The following is a 23,013-nucleotide window of genomic DNA, read 5'->3' as shown; positions in this document are numbered from 1 at the left end:
TCCAAGTATCGAAACTAAACTATACCGCTCGCTGCTGCATTGATTGGTGCTGAGATTTACTTCCACAATGTGCATTTATCATTCGTCGGGCCCCAGTGAAATTAAATGACTCTCAGATTCACGTTGGGATCCTGCCAGAGTAAATATTGTTGTCTGCTGCTAGTGATTACACACAATTGTTCCTAAGCTATTAAATTTGCAAAATACCTCTGTGATAATGGAAACAAAAGCAACGACCACAGGAAGTCCAGAATCTCTGAAAGACTTTGTCTAATGGCAAGCAGGTGTGTGGCTGAATTCACGTCTCATCACTTGTCTCGCGTTCGGATCGGCCACGAAGAAGTCGTGCGCAGATCGGCTTTCAGAATGAAGCTTCCGCCTCTTCATTGTAATGCCACTTCTCATGCTGTTGAACAACCCTTCTGTTGCCCTTGGCGCTGAGTGCCAGCACATTCCCCATTGACTTTGACTCCTGAGGAGCAGCAAAAGAGCGATTCAAAGAAGTCCTCAGCGGGGAGGGTCAGGCGGGACAGAATACAGATCAGGGAGAGGCCTTTTTCTGCTTGTATTTGTCCTTGGAGGACAGTGAAGGAGAATAGCTAAAACTACCCGGGTCCAGAACTTTTGCCTGTGACATTAAGAGACTGGATAGACATTAGAGCACTTTGTGTTTGTCTTATGAGTCCTCATGGCCACTTAGACTTTCCATGAGTGAACTGTGCTATCATTTAGAAGATGTTTGTTATTTCCTTTCAGTACTGCTACTCCAGATAAGAGCAGAAATCCACTAGTTTTGCAAAATAACGTCCTCAGCATTATCTGTTTGCAGTGTCATGCTGTTAATTAGGAACGCAAGATAAAATTATATTTACACAAATATGTCTGCACATGGGGTGTGTGCGTTTAAAAAAAAAAGTTTAATAAATGGGTCTTGACACAGTTTTGTATTTTATAATTGAAATGAAGCTCAAATATACGCGGTCACACTCCATTTGCTAATCAGTCTCTCCTTGTCCTGGTTTTTCTCAGGTCGCTCCCAGCTCTCTCCGACTGTGAACATGCCACAGGACGACATAGTAATGATCGAAGACGACAGGCCACCCCTGCTCCCTTCCCACCTGTCTGACCAGTCGTCGTCCAGCTCCCATGATGACATGGGTTTTGTGGGAGAAAACCCAGTTCCCTGGATTCATGAGCTGCCCGGACAGAATGAATGGTAAGCTGCAGGTTGTTCTCACTTTGTGGGAGAGTCGGCTGAATTATTTATGGCTTGATGGACTTCAGACGGCCCCCTTTGTGGGAGAGAGTAGGACAGAGTTTATATGATGTGTAGGCTGGCTAGTTTGTTAGCACAGCCAAAGTCTCCACCGCTGAGGTGGGAGATTATGTTTACCCAGAACTGGTCCAGGAAAGAAGAGCATCACAGTTTTTGGATTGAAGATTTTGCAGAATGTCATACCAGTTAATTATGATTATTTATTTATTTTTTGACCGAATGTGCATGCATTTTCAGCAACTATTTCCCACATTTATTAGATAGTGTAATGGTTTTTCCTTGGTAGAAATTGGTAAACGGGACAGTCTTACTGCCGTAACGAACCAGGAAATAAAGTTTTCATATCGTACACCAAGTTCACTGTAGGACAGTAATGACATTCTGCTTTAGGGCTCTGCTTGGAATCCTAAAATATGAGTCTGGGTATAGGTGTGTGTGTGTGTGTCTGTGTGTGTGTGTCTGTGTGTGTGTCTGTGTGAGAGAGAGACTGTAATGGAATCAGCAGCAGTAGTCACACAGCAACACTCTTGGGGACCCATATTCTTCTTCCAGCACTCCAACCCTCACCACCTGTGGGATTTTGGCACCCCACTCAGTCTGCAGCCCGACTGGTGCCACCCTCCTGACATATTTCGGCATGTAAATGAGACTTGGATTCTTCAACATTTTCAGAACAACAAGCTCTTAAAGAGTTTAGCTAGATAAGAAGAGGAACCAGTAGACACAAAGGAAAGAAAAGGGGTGAGGGTGTAGAAAAAGGAAAGGCATTTCAACCCTTATATCTGCTTTAAAATAGCCAGTAGTTACTCTAAAATTTCCTGACATTTCCTGAATTGATTGCATTGTTCAGTTACCGGAAATGTATTTTCAAGACATCCAATCATCTTGTAATTCTTGTCGGAATGACAGAGACAAAAGAAATCAGCACCTGCATTTCCACTCACCACTCATTGTTTCTAATTCTTGCATTCTTTCTTTGTTGTTGCTGGTGGGTTTGTTATTTTTTTGTGATGATTGGCTGTTTGAGGCCACATGGATGGATGCAGCAAGTGGCTTGAAGATGTTGTTTTTGGCTGCCACAGATAGAGATGCTCTGTCTGTTTCTCTCCTTTTTATTGTTATTATTTTTATATCGTTTTCCCTGGAGACTCTCTACCCTCTCACTCTTCTTTTTCTCTCTCTCTGTCTCATTCATTATAAATGACTGGATTTGCTCAGCATGCCTGTTGTGCACGTGATGTCAGAGGTTTGTCACAGTGGATTAGGTCCACAGCGCATGGCTGAAATGCACTCAGGTTTCCTCACACGCTCCCCGTCTATAAACTCACACAAATGCACAACCGCACGCACATATGCACACGCACATGCATGATGTAAGCCCATAAGGCAGGAGTGCGCTATATAGCACTGCCTAGGGTTATTCTGAATAATTCATGTCTCTCTCTCACACACACACAAACACACATCATGCACACATTTTTTTATGCAAATGCTTACAGCTGCTTAAACGCATCAAGTGTGTATCATCATTCTGACTGACTTACACCCTTTCTCATTTCCCTTTTCAAGTGCCCCCAATATCCCACCAAACACACACGCACACACTTATACACAGAGTTAACAGGCGTATTGAGCCAGCAGGGGATGTGGGTCAGCCAGACTCCAATGTACCAGAACTGTTACTTTTTAATTAAGCTCTGCACCAGTGCTGCCAGGGGTCTATATGCACTGAATATGTATTGTACAGAACTGTGAAAGTCTCACCTTTGGCTTCCAGTATTATTCAGCCTTCCATCGTCTTGGGAGATGCCTTGCCAAGGCCATACACCTACAGTGAATGCACAAAGTGCAAAAAAGGCTGGTTGGCTGATAAAATCATTGTAATTCATGACCTTTCTGTTATTGGTCTTCACTTTTTTCACTTACTGGAATTGAACAAATTCACATTTGGTGTTTTCTGCTATTTAATTCCCTTTATTCATTTGTTGTTGTTGTTTTTAATCACTTTCACTCTATGTGACTCTGTTCACACACACTAATACATACCAGCTGCTTTGTGACATTCATTCAAGCTTAGTTTGTCTATCAGTCGTTTCTGTTGCTGATTTCAGCCTCTAGGATTTTATAAAAGTACATTCTCAGCTTTCAGTTCAATTCCATTCAGCTCAGTTCAATTCAGTTGTATACATGTTGTCTACATAGCACCCCGACAATCAGACGGCCCCCTTATAAACAAGCATTTGGCGACCATGGGAAGGCAGAACTCCGGCGTAACCAGAGGCAGGGCTGTGGCCCTCAAGATAAATGGTTGGTCATTAAGGAAGATACCCCATCTCATATTGTGATGAAATATTAGAACAACCTGTTATTTATTTTATTCTTAAAATCACTTGGTACTATTTCCCCATGGTGCATGTTTTGAGTATGTGTGCTTGTCTTTGTTCATATTTTACCGAGTGAAAACGTAAGCCTGTGTTTCCCTCCCTTCATACTTAGTGCTCCCTCAGCGTTTCATCACTTTTACAGGCCTGAAATGAACATAAAATGAGTTGTAAATATTACAACTCTGCGTTTGTAGATCTTAAAATGGTAATGCACAAAGAGCCAAGCTTTTATGTGTTGTTGCTATATTACAGACCGTTTTATTGCTATGGTTGTTACTACTGGCAGTGACGTGTTGCGCTTAGTCAAACTAGATTGGGACTTGAAGTCAGTCACTAGATAAAGTCTGCCCTAAAGTCTAGATAATCTACTGTAAAAGTTCCTTAGAGATGCACTTGACTGAAGCTGCAGCCAGCTGTAGAAATCGGTGTTTGCATTGCTTAAGTCCAAGATGTCAGTGAGCAGGGCTAAAGAGTGTGTGAGCATGATTCAAAGAGTTGATGGAAGCCAGCACGTCTGTCAGGTTCCACTGGGTAAACAAGTGGTTGTAAATTATTACTTTGAATATCTGTGGTCCTGACCTGAAGCAATAACTCCCTAAGCTGTGCCTCCTCCTTCCTTCATTGGTTTGAATCCAAAGCCAAACAGGAAAGGCCATGTCCAAATGATTTACAGCACAACAGATACAAAGAGAGGTTTGATATTACAGCTTTGCACAATAATTTGGATCAGTGCAAAGATGAAAGGTTTTTTTTCTTCCAAACATGGAACAGTGTCAGAGAAATTTAAAAAAAGAAAGTGTATTTTAACGTCAGGCTCTTTTAAAGATGCAAATGAATGTTTCTAGTTTCCACCTGGTTTTCATCCCACAAGTTGACAAAGTGCAGTTGCAGGGTGTGTCTGTAAAAAACGGTCCACTTCTAGTTGTTTTTAAGGGCGCCTTTATACTCCAAATAATGAGCTTGTTGTTGTATAATCTCAAGAACTCTGAAATAAGACATCCAAATTTGCAAAAAATCACATTTTAAGATGTTTACTTTCAGTCAGTTTCAAAACTAACTGCTTTCTAAAGTGTCCCTGAAAGGTCAAAGGTCACTGCAGCAAAGCCCCAGCAAATAGAAGAAATGCTGCAAAAGCTCACAAAAAAAACCCAAAGGTGAAAAACCTTCCAGAGAGACAATAATGTGACGGAACAGCTAACAGTAGGGGACAAGCTAACAGCTAAACGGCTAATAGCAACATGTATCTACAGTATTACATGACCCATGTGATTAAAACACACATTGCCTGCATCTTTTTCTCCCTCACAGCACAGAAGAATCCTCTGCTTCTTTTAAGTCTTAGTGCAATCCTTCGCATGTTTTGGTTTCTATCTCTTCGGAAGCTGTTCCCTAAAAACACTTCCATTGTGGGGTTTTTTTGCAAGATTTTTTTTTTTACTTCCTTTGTGTTTCATTCAGTTTCTGTTGTGTTTTATGTGCTTTTGCAGTGTTTTTCTTTGTTGCTGGTGTTTTCTTATGTTGCATTGTATTTGACCTCTTAGGGCCACCGTAGCTTAGAGACAATCACAAAGTTTTACTTTGATTCTGTCTGCTCAGCACCATGGGCTACATCTGTGTAAATCTGTATGAATACTGCTCCTTCACAGTAATCCTTCCCTTCGGTCCTTCGTGAAATCCTCACTGAGGATGCATTCAGCTGCGTCCTTCAGAAGCAAAAGTACCAGTTCTTAAAAGTACTCACATGTTCATATTGCAGTGTAGCATGGGAAGAAATCAAAATAAAAGACTGTGCTTGGGAGAAGACAAGTGCTCAAATCATCTTCTTGAAGATGAGTCTCTGTGAGAGAATGCAAATTTCTCTCCTCCTAACAATAAAAGCTTCCTGTTTCCACAGTGATTTGGTTTTTAGTTATTTAGCTCCTCATTAACCCACCTCTATTTCTCACACTAAATGTAACTGACTCTAATAATAAATCAAAGTTTAATAAAGTATTCATGACAAGTATTCAACTTGTCAAGAAATGAAATGTAACAGGTGGCAAAAGTAATGCTTGTAACAGCTTATAAACACCTTTGCCTTTAATTACAAGATATTATAGTATATACTGCATTTTATGTTTAAAATTTAACTTTTCCCCATAAAGGCCGTTGTGTGTTAAATGCCCAACTTTGAAAGATAACCATTTTTACACGGTAGTGCAGTGTTTTGGTCTCTGTGGCTAGTTCCACTTGGATACCCTGTAACTGTTCTGCTACTTTAAACTGTTGAACTGTAACCCTTGACAGTGTTTACAGTTTAAGAGCTGTTATAATATTATAATTGCCTGGGAAAAATATGACCAACTGTTTGTCATAGTTTGTCCAAGAAGTTCATTCAGCAGTTTTTACCACTCAACCTCAAAGGCTTGGGGTGTTGTCATCACCCCGGCGGGTGGGTGGCTAGGTGGGCGATGTGGACACCAAAATTCATGAATATGATAACTTGAGAACCTAAGTGATGTATGATTTTCAAAGTGACACCACAATTGCATCTCCTTGCATCTTTTTTATTTGAATACCGGTGATATTAGACATTATAAGGTCAGAGGTCAGATTTTCTGAACATCTTGCGAACACGTTAACTCAAGAAGGTCACCAGTACAAGTCACGTAGGATTTTCAAATTTATAGGTGTACTTACTAAGAGCTACTAAGTGGTGGCACTGGCAGCCAACAGTTTTTGGCAATTGAAATCTTAGCATTTAAATTTGTGTGTTACTAATAATCTGATATCTCAGTCTCTTCATTGCCCCCGTTAAACCTTCTTATCTAAATAACATAATTTTGTCTCATTTCTGTGCCCAGATGCCAGTAAAGATTCAAAATAAAGCTACTGGAGTTCAAAAACTAATGACTGATGTTACAGTGCTTACGTCCATTTTCTATATACAACTTGGAATTAAATATTAAACCCTGGGTTTCATGGAACACCAAGTTGCGGGGTTACCTGCCAATACAAGTTATTTTAAAATAATATAAGTATCACAGATGAAGACTTATTCAAAATTACCCATCATTTTCTCACTTGGACCGTTAGGGGCACTGTCACAACACTAATCTACACAAGACTACCGTGTCTGCCCTCGTCCTGCTTTGGACCTCAGCCTGGGTAAGGCTGACAGAGTGGAAGATGGGTGTCAATTCTCATTAAGCGGAGAGAGAAGAGAAACGGACAGCAAGAGCGACGGAGAGGAAGCATGAGAGCGAGAGAGAGACAACTAGACTGTGTCCTTCTCTGTCTTTGTGAGATGTCACAGGTGGAAACATCATTTCCCAGGCAGCTCCGAAACACTCTGTCAAGCAGCAAGGATGGAGAAGGACTCCAGACAAGCGTACCCACACATCCATTTTTCACACCCGCAAATACACACAGCCGTGCCGGTGCTCTCAGTCTCACGAGTGTTTAGATACACATTGGCTGGTAAACAATTTCGCAAATTAACATATAAAGTGGAAACGGTTCGCGCGGACACGAACAAACAAACTTTGCAGGCGGACTGCCTACTTCGGTTGACTCCCTAATAGTCTCTGTCATCAGCAGTGTAACTAAGGATCACAAGTGCTCTGTTAAGCACATGTTTTTCCCATCAAACTATCAGCATAACTACATATAAATGCAAACAGCCCTGCAGCACAGGCGTGGATGCATTCACACACAATTTCACTAATCTCAAATTTCCATTTAAGTTGGTAGTGACTTAAAGGCCAGACGGCTCACACACTCACACAGCTTCACAGCATATTTGGACCTTTTTTTCTTTAAATGCTATCATTCCCTTCTAGATTTATGAATACGGTGAATATGTCTCATTTCTGTGCCCTCCCTTCACCGACTTCCTGCATCGCACACTCTGTGTCTGTGTGCGACCTGCTCTGTGTCACTGTGACAGGAGTGCAGCTAACCTAGCCTGCGCACGCACCAAAATATATCTTTGCCCGGTCCTTGTCAGTCGTCGTCGTGTACGAGCAGACCGGAGCAGTCCATCTAGCCAAACTCAATTAAAAGCTTCGTAAACCAGGCAGGGAAAGAATGAGAGGGTCGGCACAGGAGGGAGCAGACGGACAAAGAGGTCTTAATTGATCTTGTTCTCTCTCTCTCTGCCTCTCTCAGCAACTTCATCACAATTAAAAGGGAATTACGGCAAATCGCAGGTGCAGCTGCTCCGCTGTGTGGCACTGATCGAACCGCGCTGTCTTACAGTTTTTATATCCGCGTTTAAAGTCTGATGATTTATGTGTGCAATTAAGCGAGTGAAGCAAAAGCAGCTATATGAGACATCCCTTGTTAAAATCCACTTGCGTTTAAGAAATAAACAAAATAAAAGTAATCTCGTATTTCACCTTTCTTTTCTACTAGCCAGTATTTGGACTGTCTGGTGTCCACTGGTGCACATGCTAGGAAAACAAACCTCTGCACCAACTTCTCATGCAGGACTTCATACAGTGATTGAAGGCAGCTCCAAGCTCCCCGACTCAGCTATGCATCCAAGCAGTCAACTGAATCGCCCTCCTCAAACCTCAGAATAACCATTTCAGAAGCACCTTGCTGGGCATTGCTCTCCACCTCTTGCCCCCTCTCCAAGGCGCTGAAACTAATACAAAGAACCCCACTCGGTCAGACTTAGCTGCACTAAGAAGTAGTAGAGACTTAACTCTTTGGGGTCAGTTTGAAACACAAGTGAAAAAGGTTTGAGTAAAAGAAAGAGAGGAAGTTTGAAAAGAAACAGTGTCACCAGGGTAATTGTGAGCGCAGAGGGCTTTTAACACACGCCGCTTAGCAACGAGGCCAATGTGCAGTTTGACACGTTCAACTTCCTGCGAGGAAGTAAGGAGTGATGTAAAATGTAAGTTAAAGCTGTGGATTTGCCTGTGAGCAATCCTCAGCGCTGTTTAATTTTAGATGATGGGAGCACTTTGAATGGGAGGAAAGCAGTAAGTAATGTTCTTACTATAGTGATCATAGCATGTGTATGCATATAATTCTGTATGTACCCTATTTCCCCCATTAACGGATGGACCAAATGAAATGAACATCGACAGGCAAAAAAAACATTCATTATGGATCCCATTATAATTTTTTTGAATTCTGTGACTGGAATTTTGTTTGAGTCACTGCTAAATACAAAATAAAGAATCTGAAAAACCACTAATGTATCATGTAACATCTGTCTAAATACAGTCCAGAGACGTGGACTGGCTCTATGGTCTGAAGAAGGAAGTGTGCCATTCTTTAGACGACCGAATTCATCTTCTAATTGGCCACGCTGTATTTTTCACTTTCAAATCCTGTTTAATATTGAATATCTAAGGTAGCTTTTCCAGTGGGAATGCTGTATGGGTCTCAGCTTCACAGGCTCAACCAGTCAGAGCTGACTAAACTAGAGTTTTGAGCTTAAGAAGCATCTTAAACAAGGACATAGTTTTTGAAAGCCACATCTCATTGATGACCACTCTGTAATTCATACATGTACAGATGAGGACTGATTAGCCTCCCTATGAAAGCCTTATTCTTAAAACCATTTCCAAACTGCTCTTAACCAAAACAAGGAGTCTGAAACACAGCTTTGGTTCTTCACCAGGTGCGCCGTATGTCTTAGATCGTTATCGGTTGGAAGACAAAACGATGACCTAGACCCAGTTTTACTGCTGACTACTTTGATTTCTTTCAAAATCTTCACATATCCATCTTTCATCATAATCCTTCTACCTTGATGAGATTCCCAGTTCCAGTCACACTGAAGCGTTCCCCCAGCATAATCCTCCCACCGCCATGTTTCGCTATGGGGACGATGTCAGGCCAGTTTTTCTGGGTTGATAATAATATTGACACTTGCCATTTTTGCTAATAATTTTGTCCCCATCTTTATACTTTCATTAGCAGCTGTAAACCTTTGTGTTAGTTTACAGTGAAAAAAACAAAACATGTTCTGGCGAGAATGACGCGTGAGGTTTTAGATGCTTTAATTGGCTCTGAATAGAGTATATATAAAAAGATGTGAAGTCTACACGTGCCTTCAGCCCAAGATAGTTTAAACCTGTGATGAAGATTCAAACTCAGGAACTGCTTGGCTGCTGGTCATCGCCACCTCTTTAAATAGTTATGGCTTCTGAGACCTGAGGTGCAGGTTCCAACAGCAGGTACCCTTAGCTTAAAAAGCAGTTCAGAGCAGCACAGTTGCCGTTTCTCTTCAGGTTACCCTAGACCAGGGGTGGGCAAACTTTTTGATTCGTGGGCCACATTGAGTTCTAACATTTGACAAAGGGGCCGGAACAGGAGTAGATAGATGGCATGCTTTGAAAACATCACCTCATTGGGGGAAAAATACACATCTTGAGATATGGAGAAAACATGTGCTTTAATTTCCAATGAAAATGAAGAAAAGCATTACAATAAAATCTCTGACTTCGAAATGAGCCTTTAAACACTGAAAATCAAATAAATGAACATTTTATTTTAAAGCACTGAAAGTTCTGTTATCCTTCAGGATATCACATCACTCTCCTCCTAACTCTTTTTTTTTTCTTCCAAAAACGGTAGGAGATGCAGCTGTACTTGTCCTGTTCCTTTTATTCAATTTGTTTCCCCGGTGCCAAAAGTCAACAACGACCAGTGCAAGAACGAAACAGTTGCAGCAAGTCAGTCTGTGAAGCGTTATATTTGATCTGCGCGCACTGTTCATTTTAACAACGTGCGTATCACGGAGACACACATTTTAATGGGAGCAGTGTTGTTGGTCTCCTTTTTTAGCCAGCGCATCAAAGTCTGGAGTTAGTTTTGTTGTGGCGATTCTCAGGATTGATCTGAGGTGTAGGTCTGTTAACTTGGATCTGTGGCTGGCTTTGTTGATGTTCATGACGCTGAATGTCTGTTCACACACGAAGGTAGAGCCGAACAAAGCCAACATCATCTGCGCTTTTCGTCTTAGATTTGGAAACGCGGCATCATTGAGTGAAGCATAGAAGTCATTTAGTTTCAGAGAGCTGAATTTCTCTTTTAAGGCAGGGTCGGACTGAAGGTCGATGAGTTCGAGCTGAAGCTCCTCTGGAGCTGTTTCGGGGTCTTGTGACAGAGGAAAGGCCACCAATTGAAGTGACTTGTCAATTTTATCGAAATCCAAAAACCGACGGCAGAATTCTCCGTGCAGTGCATCCAGTGACTCACTGTATTTCTTTACTTTTGCTCCGGCCTCTTTCAGCGTGGCTAGTGTAGGAAAATGAGTGAATGACTTGTTCAAAATCTGCCTGGAGAATAAAGCCAGCTTGGATTTGAAGGCTTTCACGTTTGTGTACATGTCATGCACAAACTGCTCCTTCCCCTGCAGTTTCACATTGAGCTCATTCAAGTGTGAAAATACGTCCGTAGCAAACGCGAAGTCACACATCCAGCTCTTGTTGCTCAGCTCAGGAAATTCCTCAGTCTTGCCCTGTCGCTCCAAAAACACGCCAATCTCCTCTTTGAGCTCCCACACTCGTTGAAACACTTTGCCCAAACTCAACCAGCGGACACGGGAGTGATAAAGCAGGTCCTGGTGATCCGCATCAGTTTCCTACAGGAACGCAATGAACTGACGGTGCTGAAGTCCCCGTGCGCGTATGAAGTTGACGAGTTTCACCACAGGATTCACAACATGATTCAGCTGTAACACCGATTTACATAGAGATTCCTGGTGGATGATGCAGTGGAGGAAAATGACATCCTGGTCAGGGTTTTCATCTTTCACTTTATTCTGGATTCTCCTCAGCAGGCCAACGTTTTTTCCCGTTAAATTTGGAGATCCATCTGTGGTGACGTTAACAAGCTTACTCCAGGGAAGCTTCATGTTTTCGATGGCAGCAGACACCCGTTCAAACAAGTCCTCTCCTCGTGTTTGTCCTTTCAGAGACTCCATTGTCAAAAACTCCTCCGTTATTTCAAAGGTTTCGTTGATTCCTCGGATAAAAATGAGGAGCTGAGCAGTGTCTTTGACATCGTTGCTTTCATCCAGTGCTACAGAATAAAAAGTGAATGACTTCGCCTTTTTGTTTAATATGCTGGTGATATCTTCATCTATTAGTTCTACACGGCGAGTCACTGTCCGCCGTGATAAACTGATTTTCTCAAATTTGTCTTTGGTCTCTGGGCACAAAATACCTGCTGTCTCTACCATACATTCTTTTAAAAACTCACCCTCAGACAGTGGTTTGCTGGCCTTTGCTATTTTGAATGAAAGCATAAAACTGGCCTTGGTACTTGACTCTTGAATGGCAGTTTGACGGTGAAAAAAACTTTGCTGAGCCTTCAAATTAGCTGCCAACTTCTCAGCAGCAGCTTCCCGTTCTTTTGTTGAGAGCTTGCTAGCATAATTAGCGTGCTTTGTGGCAAAGTGACGGCTAATATTATACTCTTTAAAAACCGCCACAGTTTCTTGGCATATCAGGCAAACAGCAGATGATCGGTGTTCAGTGAAAAAATATTTAGTTGTCCACTCCTTTTTGAACACTCGACATTCTCTGTCCACTTTCCTTTTCTTGGGTCCGCTCATCTTCATAGATGGTAGGTCACAGGGTAAAGTGCAAACGTGGAGTAATAAGCCTATGCCGCTTCACCTCAACAAAGCCAATATATCTAGAGTGCGCCATCTAGTGAGGAAACATCAGAATTGCAGGGGAAATAAAACATTAACAAGGTTAATTTATTACATTTTTTTCAAGTTTGGCGGGCCGGATCAAAACGTTTAACGGGCCGCACGTGGCCCCCGGGCCGTAGTTCGCCCATGCCTGCCCTAGACCCACATGCTAGGCATTTAGTCACTGCTCCGTATGTGCCAAAGTAAATCAGAGATGGTGCTAAAATGGGCAGCAGCTTAAACCAACAGCTTTGGCCTCCAGCTAAGTGAATTTACACCACCCGCTCAGCTGCTCCCTCTTAACTTCGCTCTTTCTTCGCGCAGATTTCTCACTATTTTTGCTCCAAAAAAGCTGCGTGCCCTTTTTGTCCCAGCTGCTAGTTTCTTTAATTGCTCTCACAAATCTTAGTGTGGTCGTCAGTTCTCTGTACCTGAGTGACGGCCCCTGTGTGATTCCCACCTGCTGGTTTCTCACTTTCACCTATGTTGCCTCCATTTGCAACTCAGCTCCATAACCCAATACCAGTGAGAGTAAATGAAATCTAAATTCAGGCTGAAAATGCATCCTTTCCCATCTGCACAGCCTCAGTCACGCTCTGACACATGACATTTGCAGAGACAGAAAAATACAGGCCATGCTCGCCCTTTTTTTTTTCTTCTTTTTTTTGCGGGGCTCAGAATGATGAGAGGAGGAAAAAGCGAGGGATGATGTATAAATGAATAATACATCTGTGCTGTCATTCTTCTGTTCCTGCTCCACCTCCCTCTCTTCCTGTGTCATCTGGAGATGGTCCTGCGAGACAGTCTGATCTTAGTTGGGATTGTCAGGTATGGTTGACGGTAAAGCAACACATTGACGCCAGCCCCCTCTGCGACACATTGAAGCAGCTCTCTTGTTAAGTGGGGTTGACGACCTAAATAAGAATTGTTTACATGGAAACGAGTGCAGGCACGCCTGCAGTTAGCTGATATTCCAAATACCGAGGACTGCTTGAAGTAGCATCTGCTCCAAGAGGATACGTTTACAAATAGTTACGGCTTTCGATTTTGCATAAAAGCTCCACAAATCCAAAGAAATGTGATTATTTGATGAAAATTCTGCTGTTATTTAAACGTTCGTGTACGAGCACCATGTGAACAAAAGAAATGGCTGCATGTAGCATTTATTAGATTAGATTTATTAGATTGGGCAGCACGGTGGCACGGTGGTTAGCACTGTTGCCGCACAGCAAGAAGGTCCTGAGTTCAATTCCAACATCAGGCCGGGGTCTTTCTGTGTGGAGTTTGCATGTTCTCCCCGTGTCTGCGTGGGTTCTCTCCGGGTACTCCGGCTTCCTCCCACCGTCCAAAGACATGCAGTATGTGGGGATAGGTTAATTGGATAATCCAAATTGCCACTAGGTGTGAATGTGCGAGTGAATGTGAGTATGAATGGTTGTCTGTCCTTGTGTGTTAGCCCTGTGACAGACTGGCGACCTGTCCAGGGTGTACCCCGCCTCTCGCCCTATGACAGCTGGGATTGGCACCAGCACCCCCCGCGACCCTGAAAAGGATAAGCGGTAGCGAATGGATGGATGGATGGATGATGCTGCATCCCTACCTTCCATCTGCCCTGAAATTGCAAAGCGCTTCTCACCTAATTGTAAATGCACATCCCTGCATGCAAATGCCAGTGTCCGCCTCTCTCGACCTCCTTTCCCTGCTCCCATCCGATTTTCAATTAAGATCCAGACAAAGATAGAGGATCTCAAACGGAGTGTGCTGCAGTGGGATGGGCCTTGCTTCTGCTCCAGACGTCCTGGAGGAGGGCGTTATTTGAGTGGCCGTGACCCCAGAGAACCCTCACATTACCTGGGGTATTATACGCATCTAGGCCAAGGCCCTGCCTCCCACTTGTGGTGTGTCCTGAACCCACTAAGCATACGTGTAGGTGTCCTTGATGAGGAAAGGCTTTGAAATGAAAGGTGTGTGTGTGTGTGTGCATATTGAATGTCGATGGTCATTATCTGATAGCAAAGGGGTATTTTAGGCTGAGGTCTGGGGTTGTGTGAATATTAATAGGACGATTTTATTTCTCAGTCTTATCATCAGGATGTCTCTTGGCCATGTAAGTGCAACTTAATGAACTGTGTAGATGACTGAAAAAATATGTCTTCAATAGAATTATCTCCAGATGAAAAGAGTGACTCTACACTTGCCAGTATCTAATACTTCTACCTCTTTTTGTCCCTCTGTCTTTTTTTCCTATCAAACTGTAGTTCGCTCAGTCCGGACGCAGACCCTGGCACTTCATTCCAGAGGGAGGGGTATGGTCGCCAGAGTATGTCGGAAAAGCGCACGAAGCAGTACGAGAATCCTGCACATCTGGAGATCATCAAGTCTCGCAAGTCCAAGAGCATGGATTTAGGCAAGTGCTAAGCCTGAACCATCACACAAACACACATCTACAGGGAAAAGTTTGACAACTTGGGGAATGGACTACACTTACTGTATTTCCTGCCTTCTTGTCTTAGCAGTTTCCCTTTTTGCACATCTTCTCTCTCTTACACACACACCAGGGCCACCAGAGCTGACTTGGATCATGTTTCAAATTTATTGTCTTGCCCATGGACTCTTTGGCAAAAGGACAGGAGAAAGCAGGACTGCTGTGTTCATGTACAAAGGGCCGATTTGTCCATCACCAGAAACCTGTATTTTCCTGAGCCTGTGGCGGTTACCTGTCAGTGTCCTGCTAAATGACAAAATATTATTTTCCTTTCTTTTGCATGATTTAGTCCAACAGCATGCATGTCAGTATATGCTAGAAAATACTGGTAGCTTAATAGTTAGTGTGCAGATATGATCATATGTTCAATCTTGTCTCTGCAACAAGTTAATGGATTTTTTTCTAAGCTTAATTTCAGGCAGATTACTGATATTACACAAAAGTAAATTCACCTCATGTACTACTTTTTTCTTTCGAGCAAGAAGTGTTTTTCTGGTTTGGCATCCTAAGCTTGGCCGTACAAAGAAAACAATCCTCTACCTTGTGATGACTGCGTGTCTCCTTTCAATTTTTTTCCCACTCAGCACGGCTAATCTGGAGGTTTGTTTGCAGTAAACAAACCTCCAGATTGTTCATTGTCACTCAGTGCTCCTTTCACCTGCTGGACACCTCAAACGCATCTTGAACTTGTGACTCCTCAAACACTTGCTGCTCACTTTATCCTGCTTACCTCAGTAAATGCACTTTCAAAAACAGTAATACACACACAGTCACTTCAGTCCTGTCCAGCCACCACCTCTCCTCTTTTGGCCTCCATTTCCCATGGCCCTTTGTCCAGTGGACCATGGATAAAAACACAAGCGCAAGTGCACAATGCTTAGTGATGGGAGAGCCAGTCAGATGCAGGCCTACACAAACACGCACTGGGCAAGCACACTCTCAAACAGACAAACTGTATCCAGGGAAGACGATGGTGTGAACTCCAAGCTTCTCCCGCTGAGACTGAAGCAGACGCTGCCTTCTCTCGGATCACTGACTAATCACAACAGATAACAGCCAACTCTTTTCCACATGGAGCCCAGAGACCTGTAGAAATCTTTGACTCGCCCACAGACTGGTGCAGGTCTGGGCCACTGCACCGAGCTCTGTGGGGTCTAGATCCTTTGTAATACCTTCTGTCCACCATTGAAACTTTTCTACAAACACAAAGTTCGGGAGAAGAAAACCTTCAGCCATCGGATGGGTTTTGTTCAGCAGTTAGTTGGCCTGAAATGGTTTCCATTAAGTTCTCAGTGTTTAAAATATAATTGGATATTACTGAGGACAGGAAGCGAGTAGAACGGAAGGGATGCTAAGATAAGGCTTTGATGGTGTTCTCATCATTGCAAATGCACATGTTATCAATGAGTTTAATCAAAAAAGCTTCTTAATTGTTTCAAAGTGGAGTCTTTGCGTGTTTGTTTGTGCATTGGATTAGCTGCAAACTACAGCTTTTCTTTCTTTCTTTTTTTTTTAACAAAGATCCTGATTAATGTACTCATAAGACGGCGCCTCACACATTCGAGATAACCAGTGTAATTGATCTTTTACAAATCTCTGTTACTGCTGCATTATTTCTTTATCAAGATCCCTCTGTGTCTGTGCGCGGGCGTGCCTGTGGTTTTTATTAAATGAAATTCAAAAAAACTACCCCCCCCCCCCCCCTCCCAAAAAAAAAAAAAAAATCACCCCCTTCCCCTTTCACTGGGCCCAATTGAGTTTGTGAAATATCCAGCTGACAGAAATCCTTGCCAATACAAAATCATAATCCATCGATGAGAATATCACAGTGTTCAGATGGTTCAGGGAAATAACAAACTTATTCCAGTCATAATAACTCTTGTAGCTGACGTGGTTTCCCCACAAGAAAAATTCAGTCCTCTTTCAGTCAATAGATGAAACACAAGCGCTAGACTTAACGTTTGAAATGAAATACACATGGTTTGTGATTTGGCACGTGCCCAGTCACCGCACTTCCATTTATCTCCGAGGAAGACGCTGCTATGCTATCATGCTTATTCTTTTTCTGAAATAATTACATGAAAGCTGCCCAATGCAAAAACGACCTCGGGGTATTGTGCGAGTAGATCTGAAAATGAAGTGAGCCAAAGAAAGTAGTGCCAGCGCTCTCCCTTAAGCCGTGCCTTCGCCACACAGCTGGACATTAGAACTTAGCTCAGCTAGCAGGTGTAAGAATACCGCTCTGCTTTCCCAATAGCGCACTAATAAAGCCGCTCTCTGCTTTCAAATTACTCAGAGGAATAAAAAAAGTAGTTAACACGCTCAAGAACGCTATTCCCTACTGACTTACATTTTATTCCGTCACTAGGTATTTTTCCCTCCTTTTAATCATGTTCCAGCTGCTCCTAAATCTCATCAGCAGATGGATTTCATGACTTTGAAACCCATTGAAATATGCTAAAGGGGTCGGACACCCTGCAGTTCAATCCCATTTAAATGGGGAATAAAATTGAGTGAGAGAAGAAAAGGGAAGAAAGCGACGTGAGGTGTCGGCGCTGGCAGTGAGACGTTAGCACATGCCGGACACTTTACCTCGTGATGGACGGCTCCTTCATGAAGTGTAAGACCTGCTCCTCTTGCTTTGTGTCTGCGCTTCACTTTCTTATTTCTTTGTGTGCGTTTCATGACGTTGTGCAGACTGCACTAATGTTTGTTTGGTCCTTTTAAGAGTAGCACAGTGCGACAAGAACTTGAGCAGAAATAAGCTCTGAGCCCTGCCGCCGCTAATGAGGTCAACCGATATGATGTTCGGTTCCATCCACGGGTCAGTAATAGAGATCGGAAGAGCAGTCCCACTCTTATTCCATAACTAGCTCATAACCAGCCATTATTGGATTTGTGATCTCAGCCCCCTTCAGATGCATATAACCGAGGGTGCTGTTTGAGCTAATTTCAGCGTGATCAAAAGGGTTTTTTTCTGGTGCTGAAAGGGAGTTGAATGGCAGTGAATAGAGGCTTGGTAACTAATTTGGGAACCTGTGCCATTGTGCTCGTTCTGCAGTGCAAATGACTGAAGAAAACACTCATTACTCCATGTGAAGGGCTGCATGGAGCCTGGCAATGCAGTAGCATTTGCAATAGAAAGATGTTCATTTGCAGGTTGGCCTCTTCAGCTTCTGCAATTGATCCATCACAGCCAGGTTGGTTTGAATGAGGCTGAATAAAACAGAGTGCAGTCACTCCATTAAACTGACATAGGATGAAATGACTGAATCTTGACCACTAATTAACATAGTTGTTGTTTTTAGGGAGTATTTGAACAAAACAAGAATCTAATGTGTGCCTAAACTGGGTATTTCAAATTAAATTAAATTCAGTAATTCAGTTTTATTTTTATGCATTAGCACAAATCACAACAATAATTACTTCAATGTTTATAGTTAGGTCAGGTGAGCCTGATCCAGCCCTAACTATAAACTTTATCAGAAAGGAAACACTTTAAATCTTTAAAGGAGAGAAAGTGTCTGTCTGTCTCCTGAATCCTAATTTGGAGCTTTCATAGAGGAGCCTGAAAGCTGAAGGTCTCTGCCTCCCATTCTACTTTTAAATACCAGAGGAACCACAAGTAAACTAGCAGTCTGAGGTCAAAGCGCTCTCGATAAGCCACATCTCATAGACTACCAAACACATGAGTGGAGACTTTCCTTGTAGAAAGCTGGTAGCCGATCCAGTCGCAGATAGGCCAGTGGTAGTAAATGACAACCTGGCAGATGTTTTTATGCTTACTGTAATTGTGAATATATGTTCCAGCCAAGTCTACCACTAATCCAGTGAATTTCCAGTCTTGCCAGTAGAGTTGTCAGCTTCTTTAAATGTAGGAAAAGTACTCTACACTGAACGATGATAAACAAACCCCCCCAAAAAATTCACTGGATTTCTTTGAAGCCTGAAAAGTGCACATCAAAATATCCAGCATCCTTAATTGAGATGTTAACCAAGTCCGGTTCATAATGATTTCCTGTGACATATGCTGAGCGTGTGGAGGACGTCCTCTGTCGGGCTAATGGTCCACAACTGGCAGAGACATAATAGCGCAGCTGACCCAGCGACGCCTCACTTCCACTGGGATACCTGGACGTGGCCTTCCTCTGACCATCTTGGAGGTTATTTTTAACATAATTACCCTTTTACCACCCTCCTTAAAGCCCCGACACTCTGAATAAATTATGTGTAATGGAGCCCCTGTCTGTACACAGATCTTTACATGCAAGGGTCCGTGGTGAATAATGGCTGCAAAGCATAGTTTTTAGCTGCTCTAATTATACCATGGGCTTCTGTCCCTGTAATAACCACCACTGATTTATTCATGAAGTTTGCCACACTGCCCCTTTAACGTTTAATGGCAATGGATCTTCTCCAATTAACTGTCCTTGCCCTTAATCTGGCTAAAGTACGCAGCACGCGGGCCAGGTTTGTTTGCAACCAGGTGCACTTTCACCCCATTTAGTCTGATTGTCTTTCTCTTTGTGTATTTCATTTTGATGATTTTCATTTCTCCTCCAGACGTGCAGGGAGTGGCAAACTCGTGTCTGTATGCAGTTGGGGAAATATGTATTTTCATTCCTCTGAATAAGAAGGAGATGAGGAGCAGAGCACCAAGGTTTCTGTTGTGTGATAGGAATCACATAATAGATTGGCACACAGAGAGCTGTCCGTCAAACCCTCCCAGGAGAGAGCCGGGGCTGCTTCTGATGAAAACAAAGGCAGGTTTGAGGCAGTTGGGTCGGTGGGCAAAAACCGTCTCTTTGCCTCGCTCTCCCGTTCTCTTTGTCTCCGCGCTTTTCTCAGTTAACCGCCGCGCCGACGAGAAACAATGGCGAGCAGGACTGCGGCGCGGAATACCAAGCAGGAGGATAATTCCCTGTTTCCGAGTACAGCAGATGTCATTTTTGTTCCCTTGAACTGTTGCATCCCGTGCAGGTCTAACTTGCAATCCCATTGTGTCAGCCATGCACCCTGGCATCTGTGTGTCCGTCGTTGGCAGGCTTTAATGCTTAAGCCTCAAAAAAAGAAAAAAAATCCAACTTTACATGGCATTTGTACTGGATTGATTGAGTTTTATCCTCAAAGGATGAAACACTCCATCATTTTTCTGTCATGCTGTTTCTGTGCCTATGCTTTCTTATAATGAATTTTTTACTTCAGGCCGTCCTCTCTTGTCCTTTGCAGGATGAAATTGCTTCTTCAAACGAATTAGATGATTTTTTTTTTTTTACTTGCATTCAGTTGGTCTTGTAAGTCTGTTTATGCTTTCCTGGCATTGATATTTGTCATGCTAATAAAATGGACCCACCTCCACTGAGAAACTAAAAAGTAAAATGAATCTTTGGCTGCTGCTACCAGAGAACGTTTGACCTCCTAGACATTTGTAGCGCGCAGTAAAGTTTCATTTTACTGTCCTATGCAGCATAAAAGACAGGCATATGAGATCTCCTCACTAAGTAGGATGCAAAATTATATGATTGATGCTTGAGTGAGTGTAGGCTCTCATGGGACTGAGCACTTTCATTAAATTTGGCAAGGAGAGAGGAGAAATGGTATGGTCACTGGTTTGGAAGCCACCATTGGCAAACAGATGAGCTTTTAGCCTGTGTGTCTTGTCTGACTTTAGATCTATAGCTGCTACGGATGAGGGGGAAGCACTCATACTCTCACTAAGGGTTCATTGGTAGCAAATGCAGCAGAAACAGGGATGACTCTTAGACCCAAAAGATACTACATGTAACATAACTTCTTTTAAAACAAGTCCCATGCAACTAGTACGCTATACTAACAAAAGTATTCACTTGTCTGCCTTCGCATGGATATGAACTTCAGTGACCTCCCATTATTAATCCATAGGGTTTAATGTAATGTTGACCCACCCTTTACAGCTATAACAGCCTCAAGTCTTCTGGGAACAACCTCCAAAAGGTTTTGGAGTGTTTATAGGAATTTTTGACCACTCTTCCAGAAGAGCATTTTTGAGGTCTGTAATAATGTTGGATTCAAAGGCCTGGCTCAGAGTCTCCGCTCAAATGCTTCTCAAAGGTGTTCTATCTTGTTGAGATCAGGAGTCTGTGCAGCCCAGTCAAGTTCTTCCACACCAGGCTCGCTCATCCATGTCTTTATGGAACTTTCTTTGTGCACTGGTGCACAGTCATGCTGGAGCATGAAGGGGCCATCCCCAAACTGTTCCCCCAAAATTGTGACCATGAAATTGTCCAAAATGTCTTGGTATGCTGAAGCATTAATAGTTCCTTTCACCTTTAAACAGCCGAGCCCAACTCCTGAAACAACCCCACACTTAACTTCACACTGTTCTCATGGCAACCTCCAAACCCAGACTCATCCATCGGATTGCCAGGCAGAGAAGCGTGATTCTTCACTGCAGAGAATACGTCTCCACTCTTCCCCACTGGACTCCTGGAGTCCAGTGGGGAAGAGTGCATCCAACACTTTGCATTGCACTTGGTGATATAAGGCTTGGATGCAGCTGCATGGCCATGGAAACCCATTCCATGAAGCTCTCTACACACTGTTGTCTGTCTTGAGCAAAGCTGAGTTGTTGTCATTCCCAGTTGCTTCCACTTTATGATATGATACCACTAACAGACCATTTAGTAGTGAGGAAATTTCACAACTGGACTTGCTGCACAAGTCGCATCCTATCACAGTACCGTACTGGAATTCACTGAACACCCGAGAGCGACTTATTCTTTCCTGAATGTTTGTAGAAGCAGTCTGCATGCGTAGGTGCTTGTTTTTATATACCTGTGCCAGTGGAAGTGACAATGATACAATGATTTGGATGGGTGAGTGAATTCTTTTGGCAATATCTTCTTTAGTTGTGTAGCTTAAATGGTATGTACTAGTAAAAGTAGTTGATAGTCATTGTAGGTTTGTAATATGATTGGTACAATGATTGTAAGTAGCTGCAGGGTGTGCATTTTTGCACTGCAGGGAAAGTGTTCCCTTTTTCCTGAGCTCTTATTTGTTCTTCTGCAACTTTTGTGCATTAACACACTCATCCTGTCTGGAGGTTGCATGGGGGGAAGTGTTAGAGGGATTTATTTTCTTTGCCTAAAGATCCACTGGGATCACCCAGCAGCAGTGGGATATGCCTCATTTAGGCCACTTTAAACACGTCGAAAATCCTTGATTGTATAGACGTGCGAGTTGGTGAATTTTGTTTCTGTGCTTGTTAGGGAGTCCCTGCGTGGGACCCACACATGCAAATAAACTCAGGGTGTTCTGTTCAGTGGGGCTGACGACAGAACAACATGTGCTGTTGAAAACCAACAGGAAGAGCTGCAGAAGACATTTATTTACACCACCTGAAGCCACAGAGGAAACACTATTTGTGACATGTGTGGTCCAGGGGGAGTCATAAAGACACAATGCCACTCTGTCCCCGAGTCCACAGACATTTGCTACACCCTCAGAGAGCCTTTGGGGCTAATAAAATAATTGAATTAACAGCTTAATCCTTATTACTGATTGCTTCCTCTGCATAGCCTCACAACAAGGCTTCACTGGCACATAGTCAGAAATCCATCTTGTTAAGTTTGACAGCGTCTTACTGTATTCTGAATCAAAGCACAACAAAGGGGACGGGAAAAGTCAACCGGGTTGCTTGTTTAACAACTGGTGGGTGAGGTAAGAGCTCCAGGGACCTGATGGACGCTCCCCAGCAAAATGAAATACCAATACCTGAGTCGCGCTCCACTTACATACCCTAAACAAACCCCCGGCAAGCATTGGAAAAATAATTACAGATGTGTGGGCCTGGCTCAAATATCAGAGAGGGTGGCTGTTTAACATTTGCTCTGCTTACCACGCAGTATCAATCAGCTCCACGCCCTTTTAAGGAGATATTTTGCCTTAGGTTTGATACCATTTACATTAGCATCTCTGATAATTTTGAAACTCTAGCTAATGTCCCAGCGTTTGTATCATGTGTTGCAGTAAAAACTGCATTTCTTGCTGTATAGTTTGTAAATAATATATAGGGAATGATATATGGGGATTCTAAATATTACATTATAGTTTGCATTCAAATATTATGTTACATTTGACCTCTGACCTCACTTTTACGTCTCACATCTGCCAAAGAGAGTATCGTGGAGATACGTGCCTGGTTATTTAGAAACATACTGTTATTCATGTCAAGTTATTTACAAAT

At 42.8% G+C, this 23,013-nt stretch overlaps 1 protein-coding gene and 1 pseudogene across 1 annotated transcript in view; one reads left to right on the top strand and one right to left on the bottom strand.

The window, feature by feature from the left end:
- The window catches only part of LOC146701227 (partitioning defective 3 homolog), a 358,058-nt gene that overhangs the window by 218,415 nt on the left and 116,630 nt on the right, over positions 1–23,013 (top strand). The window contains exons 16-17 of the mRNA XM_085467562.1: positions 1,030–1,216; positions 14,563–14,711. Coding sequence (XP_085323688.1) covers positions 1,030–1,216; positions 14,563–14,711 — 336 coding nt within the window. The remainder of the gene's footprint in view (positions 1–1,029; positions 1,217–14,562; positions 14,712–23,013) is intronic.
- Positions 10,197–11,804, bottom strand: LOC146701229 (general transcription factor II-I repeat domain-containing protein 2A-like; annotated as a pseudogene).

Source organism: Copadichromis virginalis, linkage group LG9 (genome assembly GCF_057382275.1).
Source record: "Copadichromis virginalis isolate Kocher_CV1m ecotype Utaka linkage group LG9, C_Virginalis_male_GT1.1, whole genome shotgun sequence".
NCBI lineage: Eukaryota > Metazoa > Chordata > Actinopteri > Cichliformes > Cichlidae > Copadichromis > Copadichromis virginalis.
The sequence above is the reverse complement of the archived record's forward strand: the minus strand, read 5'-3'. Positions and strand labels throughout refer to the sequence as shown.